The sequence below is a fragment of the Ostrea edulis genome, chromosome 4 (genome assembly GCF_947568905.1).
Source record: "Ostrea edulis chromosome 4, xbOstEdul1.1, whole genome shotgun sequence".
In the NCBI taxonomy this organism is placed as follows: Eukaryota; Metazoa; Mollusca; class Bivalvia; order Ostreida; family Ostreidae; genus Ostrea; species Ostrea edulis.
In genome coordinates this window covers 5,100,301-5,116,450 of record NC_079167.1, presented here as the reverse complement: position 1 = coordinate 5,116,450, position 16,150 = coordinate 5,100,301, and the positions used below count along the sequence as shown (strand labels likewise).

General features: G+C 34.1%; 1 protein-coding gene across 1 annotated transcript in view; it reads right to left on the bottom strand.

Moving 5' to 3' along the window:
• LOC125668847 (uncharacterized) overlaps nt 1-16,150 on the bottom strand; it is a 95,507-nt gene that overhangs the window by 70,351 nt on the left and 9,006 nt on the right. The window contains exons 4-20 of the mRNA XM_056164401.1: nt 15,580-15,629; nt 15,360-15,414; nt 14,186-14,269; nt 13,008-13,227; nt 12,759-12,862; nt 11,955-12,034; nt 10,500-10,566; nt 8,974-9,039; nt 8,278-8,396; nt 6,786-6,876; nt 6,116-6,199; nt 5,859-5,928; nt 4,830-4,879; nt 4,394-4,582; nt 3,564-3,611; nt 3,447-3,483; nt 1,508-1,796 (exon numbers count right to left, since the gene is read on the bottom strand). Coding sequence (XP_056020376.1) covers nt 1,508-1,796; nt 3,447-3,483; nt 3,564-3,611; nt 4,394-4,582; nt 4,830-4,879; nt 5,859-5,928; nt 6,116-6,199; nt 6,786-6,876; nt 8,278-8,396; nt 8,974-9,039; nt 10,500-10,566; nt 11,955-12,034; nt 12,759-12,862; nt 13,008-13,227; nt 14,186-14,269; nt 15,360-15,414; nt 15,580-15,629 — 1,703 coding nt within the window. The remainder of the gene's footprint in view (nt 1-1,507; nt 1,797-3,446; nt 3,484-3,563; nt 3,612-4,393; nt 4,583-4,829; nt 4,880-5,858; nt 5,929-6,115; nt 6,200-6,785; nt 6,877-8,277; nt 8,397-8,973; nt 9,040-10,499; nt 10,567-11,954; nt 12,035-12,758; nt 12,863-13,007; nt 13,228-14,185; nt 14,270-15,359; nt 15,415-15,579; nt 15,630-16,150) is intronic.

The following is a 16,150-nucleotide window of genomic DNA, read 5'->3' as shown; positions in this document are numbered from 1 at the left end:
TTCCAATCGTAGGTCATGGTGACCTACATTTTGGTCAGCGAACTCCGAACATGCAAGACCCATCAACTGACAAAGTTTGATGACTGTAGGTCAAATAGTTTCTGAAATATATAAATATAGCCGTCCAATTCCAAAAGTAGGTCAAGGTGACCTACTTTTTGGTCGAAACCCTTCGAACATGCAAGACCCATCAACTGACAAAGGTTGATGACTGTAGGTCAAATAGTATCTGAAATATATAAATATAGCCGTCAAATTCCAAAAGTAGGTCAAGGTGACCTACTTTTTGGTCGACACACTCCGTAGACTCAAGATGCATCAACTGTCAAAGTTTGATGATTGTAGGTCAATTAGTGTCTGAAATATAGTAATTTAGCTGTCAAATACCAAAAGTAGGTCACGGTGACCTACTTTTTGGTCGACACAAACCGAAGACTGAAGACGCATCAACTGACAAAGTTTGATGATCCTAGGTTTTACAGTGCCCAAAATATGCATCTAAAATTGAAAATGTGAAATTTGAATATCTGCAAAATTCAAAAAGTAGGTCACTGTGACCTACTTTTTTATAAATATGTTTCAAGGCCTCAAGATGCATCAACTTACAAGATTTGATGATTCTAAACCTCTCGGTATTTGAAATAACAACTTAAAATATATCTATAAATGATAAGCCATAAAATTCAGAAAGTAGGTCACGGTGACCTATTTTTCAGTTGACGCATTTCAAGGTCCCATGATCCACCAACTGACAAGTTTTGATGATCATAGGCTTCAAAGTGTCCAAGATATGCATCAAAATTAATTTTAAAATGAATACCTGCAAAATTCAAAAAGTAGGTCACCGTGACCTACTTTTGAGACAACTTGACACAAGGTCCTAAGATGCATCAACTGTCAAAATTTGATGATCCTAGTCCTTATAATGACTAAAATATCAAAGATTTAAGGAAATATAAATTTAGGTCAACTTTGAAGTGACCTTGAAACCACGCCCTTTGCCCCAGGGTAATGCCTTGAACAATTTTTAATCTACAACATATCCTCATCCTTATGTGTAAGTTTGGTGATAATCTACCCAGTGGTTCTTGAGAAGAAGATTTTTTAGCAACCACTACTTTTGTTTGTATTTTCCTGATTATCTCCCCTTGTTAAAGGGTCACATCCCTCTATTTAGTATGTATGAAAGCCCTTGGGCCAATGATACCCTGTAACAAATTTGAAAAAAAATGGCCAAGGGGTTCTTGAGTTATAGCCCTTTTTCTAAAAAGTTTACGCACACCGCACACCGCACAAATGGCCATAGCATTAGCTCTTTGAGCCTTCGGCTCAGAAGAGCTAAAAATGTAAATAACCTGCCTGCTATGGTTAAAATCAGTCTTGTAAGAGGGATAAATATACGGAAAAAAAGCAGTTTAAAATTCATGAAGTGTGTTAGACAGAGAACTATATTCTGCTTTGCTTCACAATGAAGGTAATCACTACTTCACATTAAAACTCTTGATACCTAGCCAACTTCTCCTCTGCCATTTCTGACTCTGAAGAGGGTGGAGAACTAAGGGTGCTTGGAGAACTTCGACATCTGGTAAAACATTTGGGAAAAAGATTGAAAGAACTTGTAGTCTCTGTTTCTGTGGGCTTAGGAGGCTGTGCTTTAGGTACACTTCCATTTCCCGCTTTGTTGAGGTGTCGCAGCATGATGGAGGCACGCTGCTCCAGTTGAGACAACAGCTGGTATATAGACATCTCCTGGTGAGGTAAAGCACACAGCAAAGGAAGAAACTGTCTCTGACGAGCTGAAATGTCACATTAAAACAGCCTGCATCAGATCTAACTTAAATAATGTCATATTAAAACAGCCTGCATCAGATCTAACTTAAATAATGTCATATTAAAACAGCCTGCATCAGATCCGACTTAAATAATGTCACATTAAAACAGCCTGCATCAGGTCTAACTTAAATAATGTCACATTAAAACAGCCTGTATCAGATCCGACTTAAATAATGTCACATTAAAACAGCCTGTATCAGATCCGACTTAAATAATGTCATATTAAAACAGCCTGCATCAGATCTAACTTAAATAATGTCATATTAAAACAGCCTGCATCAGATCTAACTTAAATAATGTCACATTAAAACAGCCTGCATCAGGTCCGACTTAAATAATGTCACATTAAAACAGCCTGCATCAGATCCGACTTAAATAATGTCATATTAAAACAGCCTGCATCAGATCCGACTTAAATAATGTCATATTAATACAGCCTGCATCAGATCCGACTTAAATAATGTCATATTAAAACAGCCTGTATCAGATCTAACTTAAATAATGTCATATTAAAACAGCCTGCATCAGATCCGACTTAATTAATGTCATATTAAAACAGCCTGTATCAGATCCGACTTAATTAATGTCATATTAAAACAGCCTGTATCAGATCCGACTTAATTAATGTCATATTAAAACAGCCTGCATCAGATCCGACTTAAATAATGTCATATTAAAACAGCCTGCATCAGATCCGACTTAAATAATGTCATATTAAAACAGCCTGCATCAGATCCGACTTAAATAATGTCATATTAAAACAGCCTGCATCAGATCTAACTTAAATAATGTCATATTAAAACAGCCTGCATCAGATCCGACTTAAATAATGTCATATTAAAACAGCCTGCATCAGATCCGACTTAAATAATGTCATATTAAAACAGCCTGCATCAGATCCGACTTAATTAATGTCATATTAAAACAGCCTGTATCAGATCCGACTTAAATAATGTCATATTAAAACAGCCTGCATCAGATCCGACTTAAATAATGTCATATTAAAACAGCCTGCATCAGATCTAACTTAAATAATGTCATATTAAAACAGCCTGCATCAGATCCGACTTAAATAATGTCATATTAAAACAGCCTGCATCAGATCTAACTTAAATAATGTCATATTAAAACAGCCTGCATCAGATCTAACTTAAATAATGTCATATTAAAACAGCCTGCATCAGATCTAACTTAAATAATGTCATATTAAAACAGCCTGCATCAGGTCCGACTTAGATAATGTCATATTAAAATAGCCTGCATCAGGTCCGACTTAAATAATGTCATATTAAAACAGCCTGCATCAGGTCCGACTTAGATAATGTCATATTAAAATGTAATGCATTATATATGACTTTCATCTCCGACTTTGATCACGACATTGAAATATTACGTAACATTTCTAATTTGATTGATCTCACATTATAACAATGTAAATTGTCTCGGATTCCAACGTCCCGTTAGAATTTATTGCATCAACTCCTACCATCATTATGTGAAATTAAGTCATTCATTATGTTTGGAAGTGTAAAACAACTTATTCATGAATTATTTTACAACAAAAAATTTGTTGATTATAAACACAGCAAGAAGATGTGCATGATTCTACTCACCTAATTCTTTTACAATGTCAACGACCACTTTATAGACCTGAAATAGATACACCTGTGCATTACTACTCAGACCTGTATACTACAACACAGTCTCCGTCACAATGGAAACATACATACCTCTGAATGCCTACAAATCTCCAGAAAAGAATCTGCCTTTAGATATTGCTGTAAATAGAAACGAATCACATACGTGTAGATAATCTAGAAATACATAATACATGTATATACCTATAGGAATGGCTTTTGATATCGAATATATAATCATAAACATTCCTCAATTCTACAGAATCGTGGTGCACAAAATCTGAGTTATTACTGAATGTCATCTTTTTATGAAATGATAGGAACCGAATTGAAACATTCCATCCAGGTACAAGTTAACATTATTGCACTCTAGATGTAAATAAAAATGGTGGACCAGATTTTGTTTGGTAAGCTGTAGTAGTTTTGATGTTTATCTATTACATACATGTGTAAGTATCAATTAACAGAAATAGTAGAGATTTACATTTGAAGATTTCATGCACTCTAAAGGTGATTATCTTATATTCATGTCAATAATCACTGTTTATACTTAGGATTTTGAACCCTGATTTACTATTAAGGACCATAAAAATCATTGGTCATAGTTTGAAACTTTTCACTAGCATTGATTGATGCAATTGGGTGAACATTGAAAACTTGTGTAACTGTGATATTGCACACATTCATATCCATGCCAGTGCTTTAGTTTCTACACATGACAAGAAAATGAATTCAATAATCAAATAAATTATCAGCATAAAATAACTGAAATATGTTTTAAGACATAATAATAAAAAGAGTTCTTGAAGTTATGTTGGTGAATATTAGCACTCACTGGGTGTAAAAAGTCACTCACAAGCTCACATATTTCTTACTCCCAACTTGTACTCATACCCCTACAATACATGTACTTCAAAATGTACCTCAATAAATGGAATAAGAGCTGATCCTTCTAGAACAGTGTACATATCATAAACTGGATCCACTCCCTGGCCAGTATCTTGAATCTCAGGATCAATCATGCTGTCTCTGGGGCGAGGCTTCAATTGTGGTGCATGCTGAGAGTACAACAACTTTAACTCCTCCAGGATTTGGTGAAGAACACTCTCAATCTAAAATGATTAGTTTTTTATGCATACAACTGGATTATTGTTCAGTTCATGTATGTAATTGATTTTATTTCTCATTTTTATACACATGCTCATGTTATGGAAAAGTAATCCATTAACTTTGAATATCGAAAAATATTTCATTCTTCATTCATGGTACCTAAATATCAATAAATTCTTCTTTAGTCTTGAAATCAATGCATTTCTCATTCAGATAAAATACATTTGATATATCATTTGCTACAAATACCTTGTTATCTTTTTCTTTCTGGGCAGCAAGATAAGCATTTATATCCCACTCTAGAAATAAAGAAAATCACACACATCTAGAGCTCTCTTCACACACTTAATACTTCCAGCAGGACACACCCCTAAGTATATTTATAAAACTTTACATATTCAAACACCATATTCTTTCTAAATAACATTTGATTCAGTCTTGTAAAGATACAAAATACAAAATCATTGTTCATCTCAAAGTTTTATAATTATTATTCTAAAAGTCTATCAATACTAATTTTGACCTCTTGCCCTTTAAATGCAAAAGTCTATAGAATTGTATACTTGAATTTGAAAGATAATGATTCATTTAGAATTCTATGTTAAGTAATTTACATTTCAATAGCCTAATTAAACAAACCAAACGTAGTGATTACTGCCAAGCATGTGATTCTGGCATTTACTAGCTACAATAATGTAGCCCTCTCTGGGGAGGGGGGGGGGGGGGGGGGGGAGGATTCACTCCCGCAACATTTTCAATCATTCTAAACATTTGCTGACTTTCTTTATGTAAACAAAATGAATTTCTCGATTCATAATTGTGCGCCATGTTTGATGTACTGAAGTTTCAACTTCCGATTGTCAAGTTATTTGCATATGCCATATGAGGTAGTATTTACATCAATGGACAAGTACGGAGGAGAAAGCTATTTCATCGGTATTAAAAGCGTTTAGATTTAATATCAAGTTAAAAAACGAACAGCAGAGTGTAAATTCTTTCTGCAACCATATGATTTTCCTTTCTTTGTCAGAGTGGCTCGAGTAACTACATTTTCGCACAGATTGTCAATGTTTAGGTTTTTCAGTAACATGTACATTGTACTTAGTTCCCAGCATAAATAACCACTTTAGCAGTATGTGCGAGGTGAAATTTTACTTGTTGTGGGTTAAGTCCATGTGAGGTGAAATTTTACCTTGTCTGTTGTGGGTTAAAACTCTGCATGAGGTGAATTTTTACCTAGTCTGTTGTGGGTTCACTCAGTGTGAGGTGAATTCTTACCTGGTCTGTTGTGATGTCCATACCCTGTGCCTCTGGCCCAGTACTCCCTGTCACTTGATTTCCTATTTTTCTGTCAGTTGATACAACACAGGTTAATATGGTCAATAAAATATTCCACAACTTTGAAATAAATTACAGGTTTATCTCTCATTACAACAAAGTAGTACAATAACTTAATTAGAAATCTATAACAGAAGATGATATGTGTACTCTTTTGTCATAATCTAATACAAATGGAGTAAACTTTCCACACTTACTGGTGTAGGTAAAGACTTCATTTCTGCCATTTTGTCCACATCCATCTGGTATCTCATATTGACACGAGGGACAACTTCACTCACCTAAACATAATATCAGTACACTTATTTCATAAATCATGTAATGAATATGAATATATCGTATAAGTGGTATTATTAGCGAGACACAAATTTAGCGATTTGTCCATAAATTATGATTATATATAGGCCTATTTAGAGAGAGCTAATTTCACCTTTACAATTCCAAGAAAGATAACTATTACCTCCAATATGGAATAAATATTAGCGATATTCAATTTTAGCGACCTCAACACTGTCACTAATGCCAAAATTAAATTCTCGCTAAAATTTCTACTTAAACGGTAGTAAAACAAAGCAGCCAACTAATAGAAGAGTTAACAAAGAACAGCAGAGCCAAGCATAAAATGGACTGGAGTTAAATACAGTTTGTTTTCTATGCTCATAATATTTCATGTGGTAATTCCTGAATGATGTCTAATTCCTAAAATATAATAACATAATGATAAAGAACATGAGTTTGTAGGGGTATCTTTTCCATGAGATATTGCCTTCTCTTCAGAAACACAAAAAAAACATGTAGTGATTTCACGGTAATTTTAATCTTTGCATATTTCTTGACAACAAAATGGATGTCTTAGGATGAACCTACCAGAGCCAGAGTAAGCAGGTGATGCTCCATCTCTAGGTAAGCACCGCGCGGATACTTCTGTACATCATTTCTCTCACTCTCCACCTCCAATCTACTGAGAAGGAGGAGATAATCACAGCAAGAACATGTACACTTGTTACTGCTACAATAAGAACTGGGCACTGTCGAGAATAACAAGTACTGTACATAGCAGTTAACTTGTACCTGTGAATGAAGCTTTGGCCTGTTGTAAAGATGAATGTGTTTATCTTTCATGTTTCATCACAAAAATCTCAACACAGAAACAGAGATGAATATGTACTGTGTGCATGATATAAATGTATATCAGACTGCGTATCAGACTTCGTAATTGATACATGATTACAGTACTGTACACATAATATACATGCATGTCGTGAATTATCATTATACATAAAGCAACATCATTCCTCACATTAATTGTTATTTATTGTAACTATAGCAATTTAATGGTTATAGTCATATGCAACTACAATACGAAGTTTGATCTCTATTGGTAAATGGTTCTAATGCTAATAAGCAGTATTTTTTACACATCCAGAGTGAATTGATTTATGACCTTGTGAAATTGAAGAGGCGTGATGGTACCATAAGACATATTGACCAATGGGGATTATCTACTCTTTAAAGGGTACTAGTGTACCAAGTTCCTTTCTCCAAAGTAGTTTAACCTTTGACCTTGTGACCTAAATATCAATAGGGATCACCTACTCTTTAGGCTGTAACAGTGTACCAGGTCTGATGTCTGTCAAGCACAGGGTTCTCCATATATTGAGCAGACAAAATCTTCATATGTCCAGGGTAGATTAACCCTTGATCTTTTACCTCAAAATCAATAGAGGTCATCTAATCTTTGGGTTAAACCAGTATAATAAGTTTGCTATCTGTCAAGCAAAGAGTTTTAAAAGACACAGAGCAGAGAACGCTTGATTTAATACTGTGAACATGATATACCATGTATATCAGACTTAATCATATTATTGAACAATTCCTAGCTTTCAGATTGGCTGAGATCCTGCAAACTATATTTAACTAAATATTAACCCGCATATTCTTTTGATGTGAATTTAAAATTTGAATTCTCTAACATCAGATCTTGCACTCTAGTTTTAAACAAAGATGGCTAAGCAGGTATTGTTTCATAAGCTTTAACAAATGGTTTAATTGTTTCAAATCATTATTTCATATAATAAAATGATTACTGCCACTTTTCGGTCAATACAATGATTTGACTACCCTCGAAGTGAAATATTTACATTGCCATACAAGGCTTGGTAAATACTGCACTTCTCACGACAGGTAGATAAATCATCGTATCGACTTCAAAAATATCAATAATTGAACAGTATAATGGATACATGATTACAATACTGTACACATGATAAACCATGAACATCAGACTGTGTAATGAATACTTGAACTACAGCACTAAACATATGATATAATACTGTCTGTTATCATATGCATGATGTACCTTGCCCATTGTTGTAAGAAGGACTTGATTTCCAGGATGACACTCTGCATGTCTTTGGTTGGGGACCAGTATGAAAGCTTCAGCAACTCCATGTTTGTCACTCTCTGCATCATAAAACCCTAAAATACACCATCAAAACTGGGTTTCTTCATGTTATTCCATGTTTAAATAAAATTGTATTTATCCTGATCCTGCTGACTTTCAAATTGTTTCAGATGAAGCATGCTGCACATGCATGCAGCAAATTGATTCATCGAACTTTGACAGCAAGGCTTTGATCATTAAATACACTCAACGATGGTAACATCAACACAATTCAAGGTGAACTAAAAGCATGTGAATTGATGAAAATTTTTATCATTACATGAAAACTGACTCGATTTCTATCTGCCACAAATGCACGGACAACACATTTTATGTTTTAAATGGAGCCCACTGTATTTAAGAAATGGTCTTATTGGGAACTTACTTTTGGCCAAGAAGTGTACATAAAATGCAATTCCCTCTATCCCTATCACTCTTCATTTCCCTTTTATTTAATAAACCTGCCTGAGATTGGCTTAATGCCTCTGAGGAGCATTTCACACTTTTATGATAAAAGCAATCTCACGACTCTGGCCCAGATGAGAGAGAGATTGAATTTCTAATAAAAAATGCCTTTTACAGGTCTGTAAAAAATGTAAAAGTATGGCTTACCTGAAGTCTTGGCCTCATTACTTTGACAAGCGGTGGGTAAAATGGGTAAAGATCTATCTGGAACATCTAAAGCAAAACAACTGATAGGTAGCTCACGATCTCATTGTATCATACAGCACAAAATTATATGAAACAGTTCTTTTATATTAGTGGAGCATAAAGCACACTGGTATAACCAAGTTCCAAGTTGTCACAATTGCCTTCATTGGTCCCATCCTGAGTCCAGTTGTCATGGACCCAAATGTAACCTTGTTTCTTGAGAAAATTGAACAGAATTTCCTGGAGCCATGATGTGAACTAACCTGAATCTACCCTAAGCGAGGTTACTTGTATGTTAATTAATAATTCAGAATTATCTCCCCTTGGACAAGAACATAGCAATTCATTAGAATCCTCTTCATCCTGGGTCCTGGGATACCTTGTGCAAAGTTTGGTTGAAATTGGTCCAATGGCTCTTGAGATGTCGAAAATGTAAAGAGTTTACGATTACGAAATTGACAAGAACGATGGACAGGTTTTTTTTAATAGAAAGGCCTTCAGCCATTAAATAAGAACGATGGACAGGTTTTTTAATAGAAAGGCCTTCAGCCATTAAATGGTATTTCATCTAAACTGTCAAATTTCTGCAATGACTGCAGTACAAAGTGACTTACCAGATTATGATTCTAACTGCTGTGACCTTGACCAATAGTAAATGATCTTAATGGAGGTCAACACAAGTCAAAATGATTTTGGATCTGAGTCAAGACTGGTTTTTTTAAAAGTAACCTTTTGTGCAAAGCATGTGCTTCTAATGTCTCTTAGATACAAAATTACTGCTAGAATAAAAATTTCAAACAGTTTTTACCAATTAATTTGACTTTGGTCAGATAACCTTGATTCTGGGTCATGACATACCATTTGGCCATAAGAGAACTTTGTCATTGGTATGAGGTTTTAATTTCTTTCTATTGTAAGGTTGTTTCCTGGGCAAAGATTTCAAATCTTCATTACCAGTGACCTTGAAATTGGTCAAGAGAGCCTTTATTCATGGTCAGTACACACTATCTGGCCATAAGTAAACTTTGTGCAAAGTATGTGGCCTCTCTACTGCAAAGTTATGGCTCCTACAAAGACTTCAATTTCTTTCCCTAGTGGACAAGCTCTTATCAAAATGATTTTGTATGAGTGGCACTGATATACCATCTAGCCATAAACTACCTTTGTACAGTATGAGCTTTTTTAAAAATGTCTCTGCATTGCAAATTTATGGGCTGGACAAAGTTTTCAACCTTTCTTCCCAGTGACTTTGATCTTGGACAAATTACTTTGAGTCAGGACCATGCTTTATCATCCAGCCATGAGTAACCTTTGTGGCCAATATGAGCTCCTAATGCCTATATCATGGATATAATACTTGGTTAGAAGGCTCATCCTCAATGAACTTGAAAGTTCCTTTCTCCCAAATACATGTATGTGTATATTGCTTTAAACAGCATAACAAAAAAGTTCTTTTAGTCTGTATGCAATAGACAAACTCTACTCACCATTTCTAGTTCAATGTAGTTATACCCAAAATTCTTTTTAATATCAGCCAGGTCTTGACACAGCTCACTAATGATTTAAAACAAAAAATGAAAAGTCTTTTTAATTTCGTTCAATAATCAATAGCACCTCTGTCAAACAATGAAACAAGAAACACACAGGCCACATACCTAACCTGAGTGGTTTGCCGAGAGATTAAAACCTGAATGCACCCAGCCACAAGAAAGATTTCATGTATGTTTTTATGAAAGGGATACAGCCTAGTTAAGTACTTTTTACAGTGTTTAGATAATGTAATTATAGGTTTTTTTATTGTAATGTTACTGTCATATTGAAGTAGCAGATATTGCATGATTGAAACAATTTAGATACTGTAAACAGGGTTATTTTCGCCCCGTGTTATTTTTGCCTTTCTACACCTGCAGACAGTTTTGCCCCGTTTTATATTTGCCTAGACATAATTGTGTTAATAGAGAGATATGAGAAAAAACAGTTTTGCTCACTCTTCAATTCACCCTGTAACAATGAGGGCGAAAGGGATGAAAATACAACAGGGGCAAATATTTCCCTGTGTATAGTATTGTCAATCACCATTTACATGAAATACTGTTAAATGATTTTTATTGTGAATACAGTATATTTCATTTATTAGTTTATTTTACTATAAACTTGTAAAACTTGTGGTGCCCAAAAATATTTAAATATATTCTGCAATTTTCAAGACTCTGGGCCAGAGGAACAGAACATGTGCTTCCGGTAACATTTACCATTGACCAATGAGACAGGCAAAAGTCCACCAGAACCCTGTCAGTTGTAGAGTTGTAAAGCCAATGAACGAATCTTATAATACTTTTTCATTGTGTACATTTTGAAGATAAAATTGTTACATGTATAATTGTGACAGAAGATAGAACAACCTTATAAGCCTACACAATTTCTCTGACTCCCAAAGAAAGCAAGATGGTGAACACTTTTTCCACTCAGCAAATGCTTCCTTGAACAAGAACCAAACACGAGGATGCTTATACATTGACTTTAGATGATTTTTTTCCCGATTTTATTATGTAAAACTTTAAACCTGTATTTTGGTTTCATCCTGGATTTGGGCAGTAGTGACAATACTTGGACATTAATTTGACAAGTTTGTTACCATTGCAGATTTCAAGAAGAAGATTTATGTAAAGAATATTTGTTTATCCCAAAACTTTAAACCCCTATTGTGGCACCCATTTTGCCTCTAGGCTCATGATTGTATGAAATCAAATCTTCATACATTTACGGAAGCTTTAATACACATGTCAATTTTTCTCGTTCAGCTGTTCTCATAGATATTTGGAAAGTTTGAATTGAATTGGTTATGCGTTTCTTGAAAACTAAATGAAAAAGTGAAAGTTTACACCAGACAAACAAACATACAAAAGCCCACTTGAGACTTCAGATAAGGTAATCATGCTGACCTTTGTGGGTCAAAGTCGAATATCTTAACCTGCCAGTGATAGATATTGTCCTCAATAGGTTCTGCTGTGAATCCTACTTGCTGAAAAAGAAAAATATCATCATCATAGAACTTAAATCTGTATTACAGTAAATCTCACTTTCTTAACATATTTTAAAAAGCAACCTCATTGCAAGAAAGATTTAATTTTTTCAATTCATTTTAGAAAAAAAGTACAAATTACAAGATTTTACACACAAAATTAAAAAAAAATTTAACACAGTAATATAATAAAAAATATATTTCATTTTTTAAAATACATGAGAGTATGAACTGCAACACAAGGCATATTTCAGGAAGAATGTTAGCGCTTCATGAAAAGTATGCAGCTGAAAAGTGTCGCAGTTCATACCATCATGTGTTTTCAAAAATGAATTTTACTTCTTATATTCACATTCTACTTTCATTTCTGTCAGAATTCCCAGCTGTTAAAATAGATATACTATATCTATCTGTATTCATATGCACATTGTTTACAGCCGCAATTATATTTTCCACAATTTCAAAAATGTTGCAAAGTAGGTCACAAAGTTCAAGGAATGTATATATTCATACATGGACAGACGACACTAAAAAAACAGATCTAAATAGGTTGAAACAAACTGTGTCTTCATAGTTGCAAATGACAAGTAATGGATTTCAACAGAAATTAAGCAGAATACACAGTGAATGTAAATAAAATTCCATTACTTCATCATAAGCTAATCTTACTGTACCATATCTATTTGATGACGAGTATTAATCGATCTTGTTTTCAATGACTGACCTTTTCATTTTCCATAATTCTGACAAGGTCATTTGTGAGTATTCCTGCAGCTCCAGAACTGGTAAAAACTGGTTTCACGATGGGAGTGGTTGGAGCTGCAGCCACTATATCAGAAGAATGCAAACATGCACAATTAACATAAAAATCTTTCGTTTTCCCCTTTAGTACTTGATATCCATTTAAAAAAATACATAAAATGTTTTGATGCCTTTACTGTACTATTATTCAACTTTTTTCTCAATCAATTACCTGCTCCCAAGGGGTGGGGATCATTTGCTAGTTTCATGGATTCCCTCAACTGGGTCTCTTTTTGTGCCCATCTTTTCTGTTCAAAGGATAAGAATATCACACATAAATTTTTGTTACATGAGCTTATTTGATCTGATTGTTGAATTACCAGTACCTTTTTACGTGCAACTTTCAGTTCCCATTCTGTTGTAAAAGCATCATCATCTGCTAGTATTATTGTCTGTAAAAAAGTAAATAAATATGCAATAATTTTTTTTATAACTTTCAAAAGAAGTTGGATAGGACACTGCAATATGATGGTACCTGCATCATCAGTGTGGGTGTGTACACATGCTCACATTGCAGTGGAGGATCAACACATGAAAATTCTTTATTACTTCAGAAAAAGAAAGACTCATACATGAAAGGTGAAGATAACGAACTGTGATCAATCTCATAACTCCTATAAGCAATAAAAAAAAAGTTGGGCAAAGACGGGCCCCTGGATATACAAGAGGTGGGATCAGGTGCCTAGGAGGAGTAGGCATCCCCTGTCAACCGGTCACACCCACCATGAGCCCTACATTTTGATCAGGTAAATGGAGTCATCTGTAGTCAAAATCAGTGTGCCAAGAACAGCTTAACAATTAATATGAAACACATCAGACAGCATTTGACCAATTGATAGGCTATATTGGCAAACTAAATTGTTATAATGATCATAGAAATTGTGAAATGCTGACTTTATATGAGACTGTTAAAACCCCTGCATTATTAACTTGTTGTCAGTAGCTTGCCTCAATTTAAAAACTGATCATACACAGAACAAGCTCTTGCGTATCAAATCAGTTGAGAGATATAAACACTATATGCAAGTGATGAATTAATGGAATATCGCTACATAAATATGGGAAGTTGAGGATGGAAAAGCTGAAACTATCCTGTTTATCATAAAGTTGAGTTGTTATTTTGCAGTTAATATGTAGTTTCAATAAATTATCTAAGTATGAAACAGATGTGGAAGACTGTGTGGTGTCTTTTATTTCAAGTTCACAGGGATATATCGAATCGACATATGAATGAAAATTACTATTGTTAATAGATAAAATGTCGTCGATATATCTGAATGACAAAGCTATAAATCTGTAATCATTCATCATGAATGAAATGTAAAAGTGTGAGTAGTTTTGTAGCTCTACCTCTGGTTCCTCCTCCTCTTCCTCCTCATCCTCTTCGTCTTCCTCCTCAAACATTAGCTCCATTTCTTCATCACTCAGCTCCTCCTATACTCACAAATATCAAGCATAAGCACAAACTTTTCACAGAGAATCAGTGAATTGAAAGCTTTTCATTTTTTTAAGTTTGTATTAGAAAAAAATTTCTAATTTTTTTTCCTAACTGCAAATTCGAAAAAGAAGTTAAGGGGACATGGACACAATTTGAACTGATAATTTTCTAATGTTATTTTTCCATTTTTAATGTTTAGAATGTATTTCTAATGGTCAGCAAAAAATTGAATGTCAGTTGTTGAGGTACATATGGAAAATACAGAGCTCACAATTCTTTGTTAATCTAAACAAGGCTTGCGCCATATTTTGTTTACATAGGTTAAATATACTAGTAAAAGTTCATTTAAGGTAGCTCACTACGCTAAAGCTTATACTCTGTATGACACTAAGTCACAAGATGGCGATTTAAATGTTTTGTGAAATTATTTGTATCGATTGATTTGTTTGTCTATCATCGTAGCTCACTGGTTAAAGCATTGGGCTGGTGAACCGCAGATCTCGAGTTCAAATCCCCCAGTCTTTTATTCATATGGGTTGAAATAATTTTTTTGAAAATCATGTTTTTATCCAAATTTGTATATTTTTTACCTTTTTGGCATATAGACTTTTAATATTGTATATCATCATATATTTCTGGGTGTAGAGAGCCACCTTAAGCAGATTTTTCAATTTACAAGTTGTTTTTTGTGAAAAATTTGCAGAAAATGAAATTCCTGGGGGGAAAATGCACTACCTTAGTTGATATACTAATATCTTGCATAATACAAAAATTCATGCATGAAAATTGTACAAGGAATTAGTCAGACAAACCTGTACCGTGCATTAAAAAACAAATTTAAAAATCAAAAAGTTTCAAACTAGAGAAAAATTCCAAGAAAATCAAAGTCCTAACAATATAAACAACTTTAGTATAAGTACTAATATTCTGCATAGTATAACAGTTTAAGTTTGAAAACTGTGTGCGACAGTCAGACAAACCCGCATAGTTTTGTCAAAAACAAATTTTGTCACAAAGTTTTGGACACAAGGGCAACAAGAGTTTATAAGTTCCCCTGATGAAAATTTTCTTTAAATTTGATCTTACCTCTGATGTCGAAGGGCTTTTTTGAGACTTCTGGTGGGTGTATAATTCAATTGCTCTGAAGTAAAACAATGAGAGTATATATCACAGAATTCTAAAGATCACCCTCATTCAATAAACACTAAGGATCTTTTGATGACAAAATGGGAAAAAATGCATCAGTAAATACACATATTTAGTTAATTATAACCATGTGCTTGTGAGAATAAATAGGATAGCATACTTATTGAGAACATCTTCAAGTGAGAGGGGTACTGTGACTTCTTTTAAAATCTAAAAAAAAGATCAAGCAATTAAATATACATGTACATGACAACAAATTCCAAAGAATAAGGTTCATTATATGCTCATTTTAAGCATAAATATAAAGTAGAGACTTCATACTATAGTGCTGCTTAATATTAGTTTTAAAGCATTCCTTAACAGGATTCATCTATGGCAGAATAGGCATGCAAATCTGAAAAGTTTTTGATTTATATATAAAATGTCATGTTCAGGCATACATTACAGAGAATTTGACTTTGATCACAGCCCTCATTCCAAACAAGATATGTCTGTGTGTCTGTGTGTGTGGGGGGGGGGGGGGAATGATGTCCCCACATGACAGTAATGTAATTCTGGTACCCACAGAGATATCTTGTCACAGGGAATACACATGTGACATAGGAAATTCATGGCCAAGGTTAAAGTTTTTCAAAAGTAGGTCAAACTCCCAGGTGAAGGTATTGAGGTCAAAAATTTTGGTACTGAAAGCTTGTCTTGTCAAAAGGGATACACAGGTGAAATATGAAAGC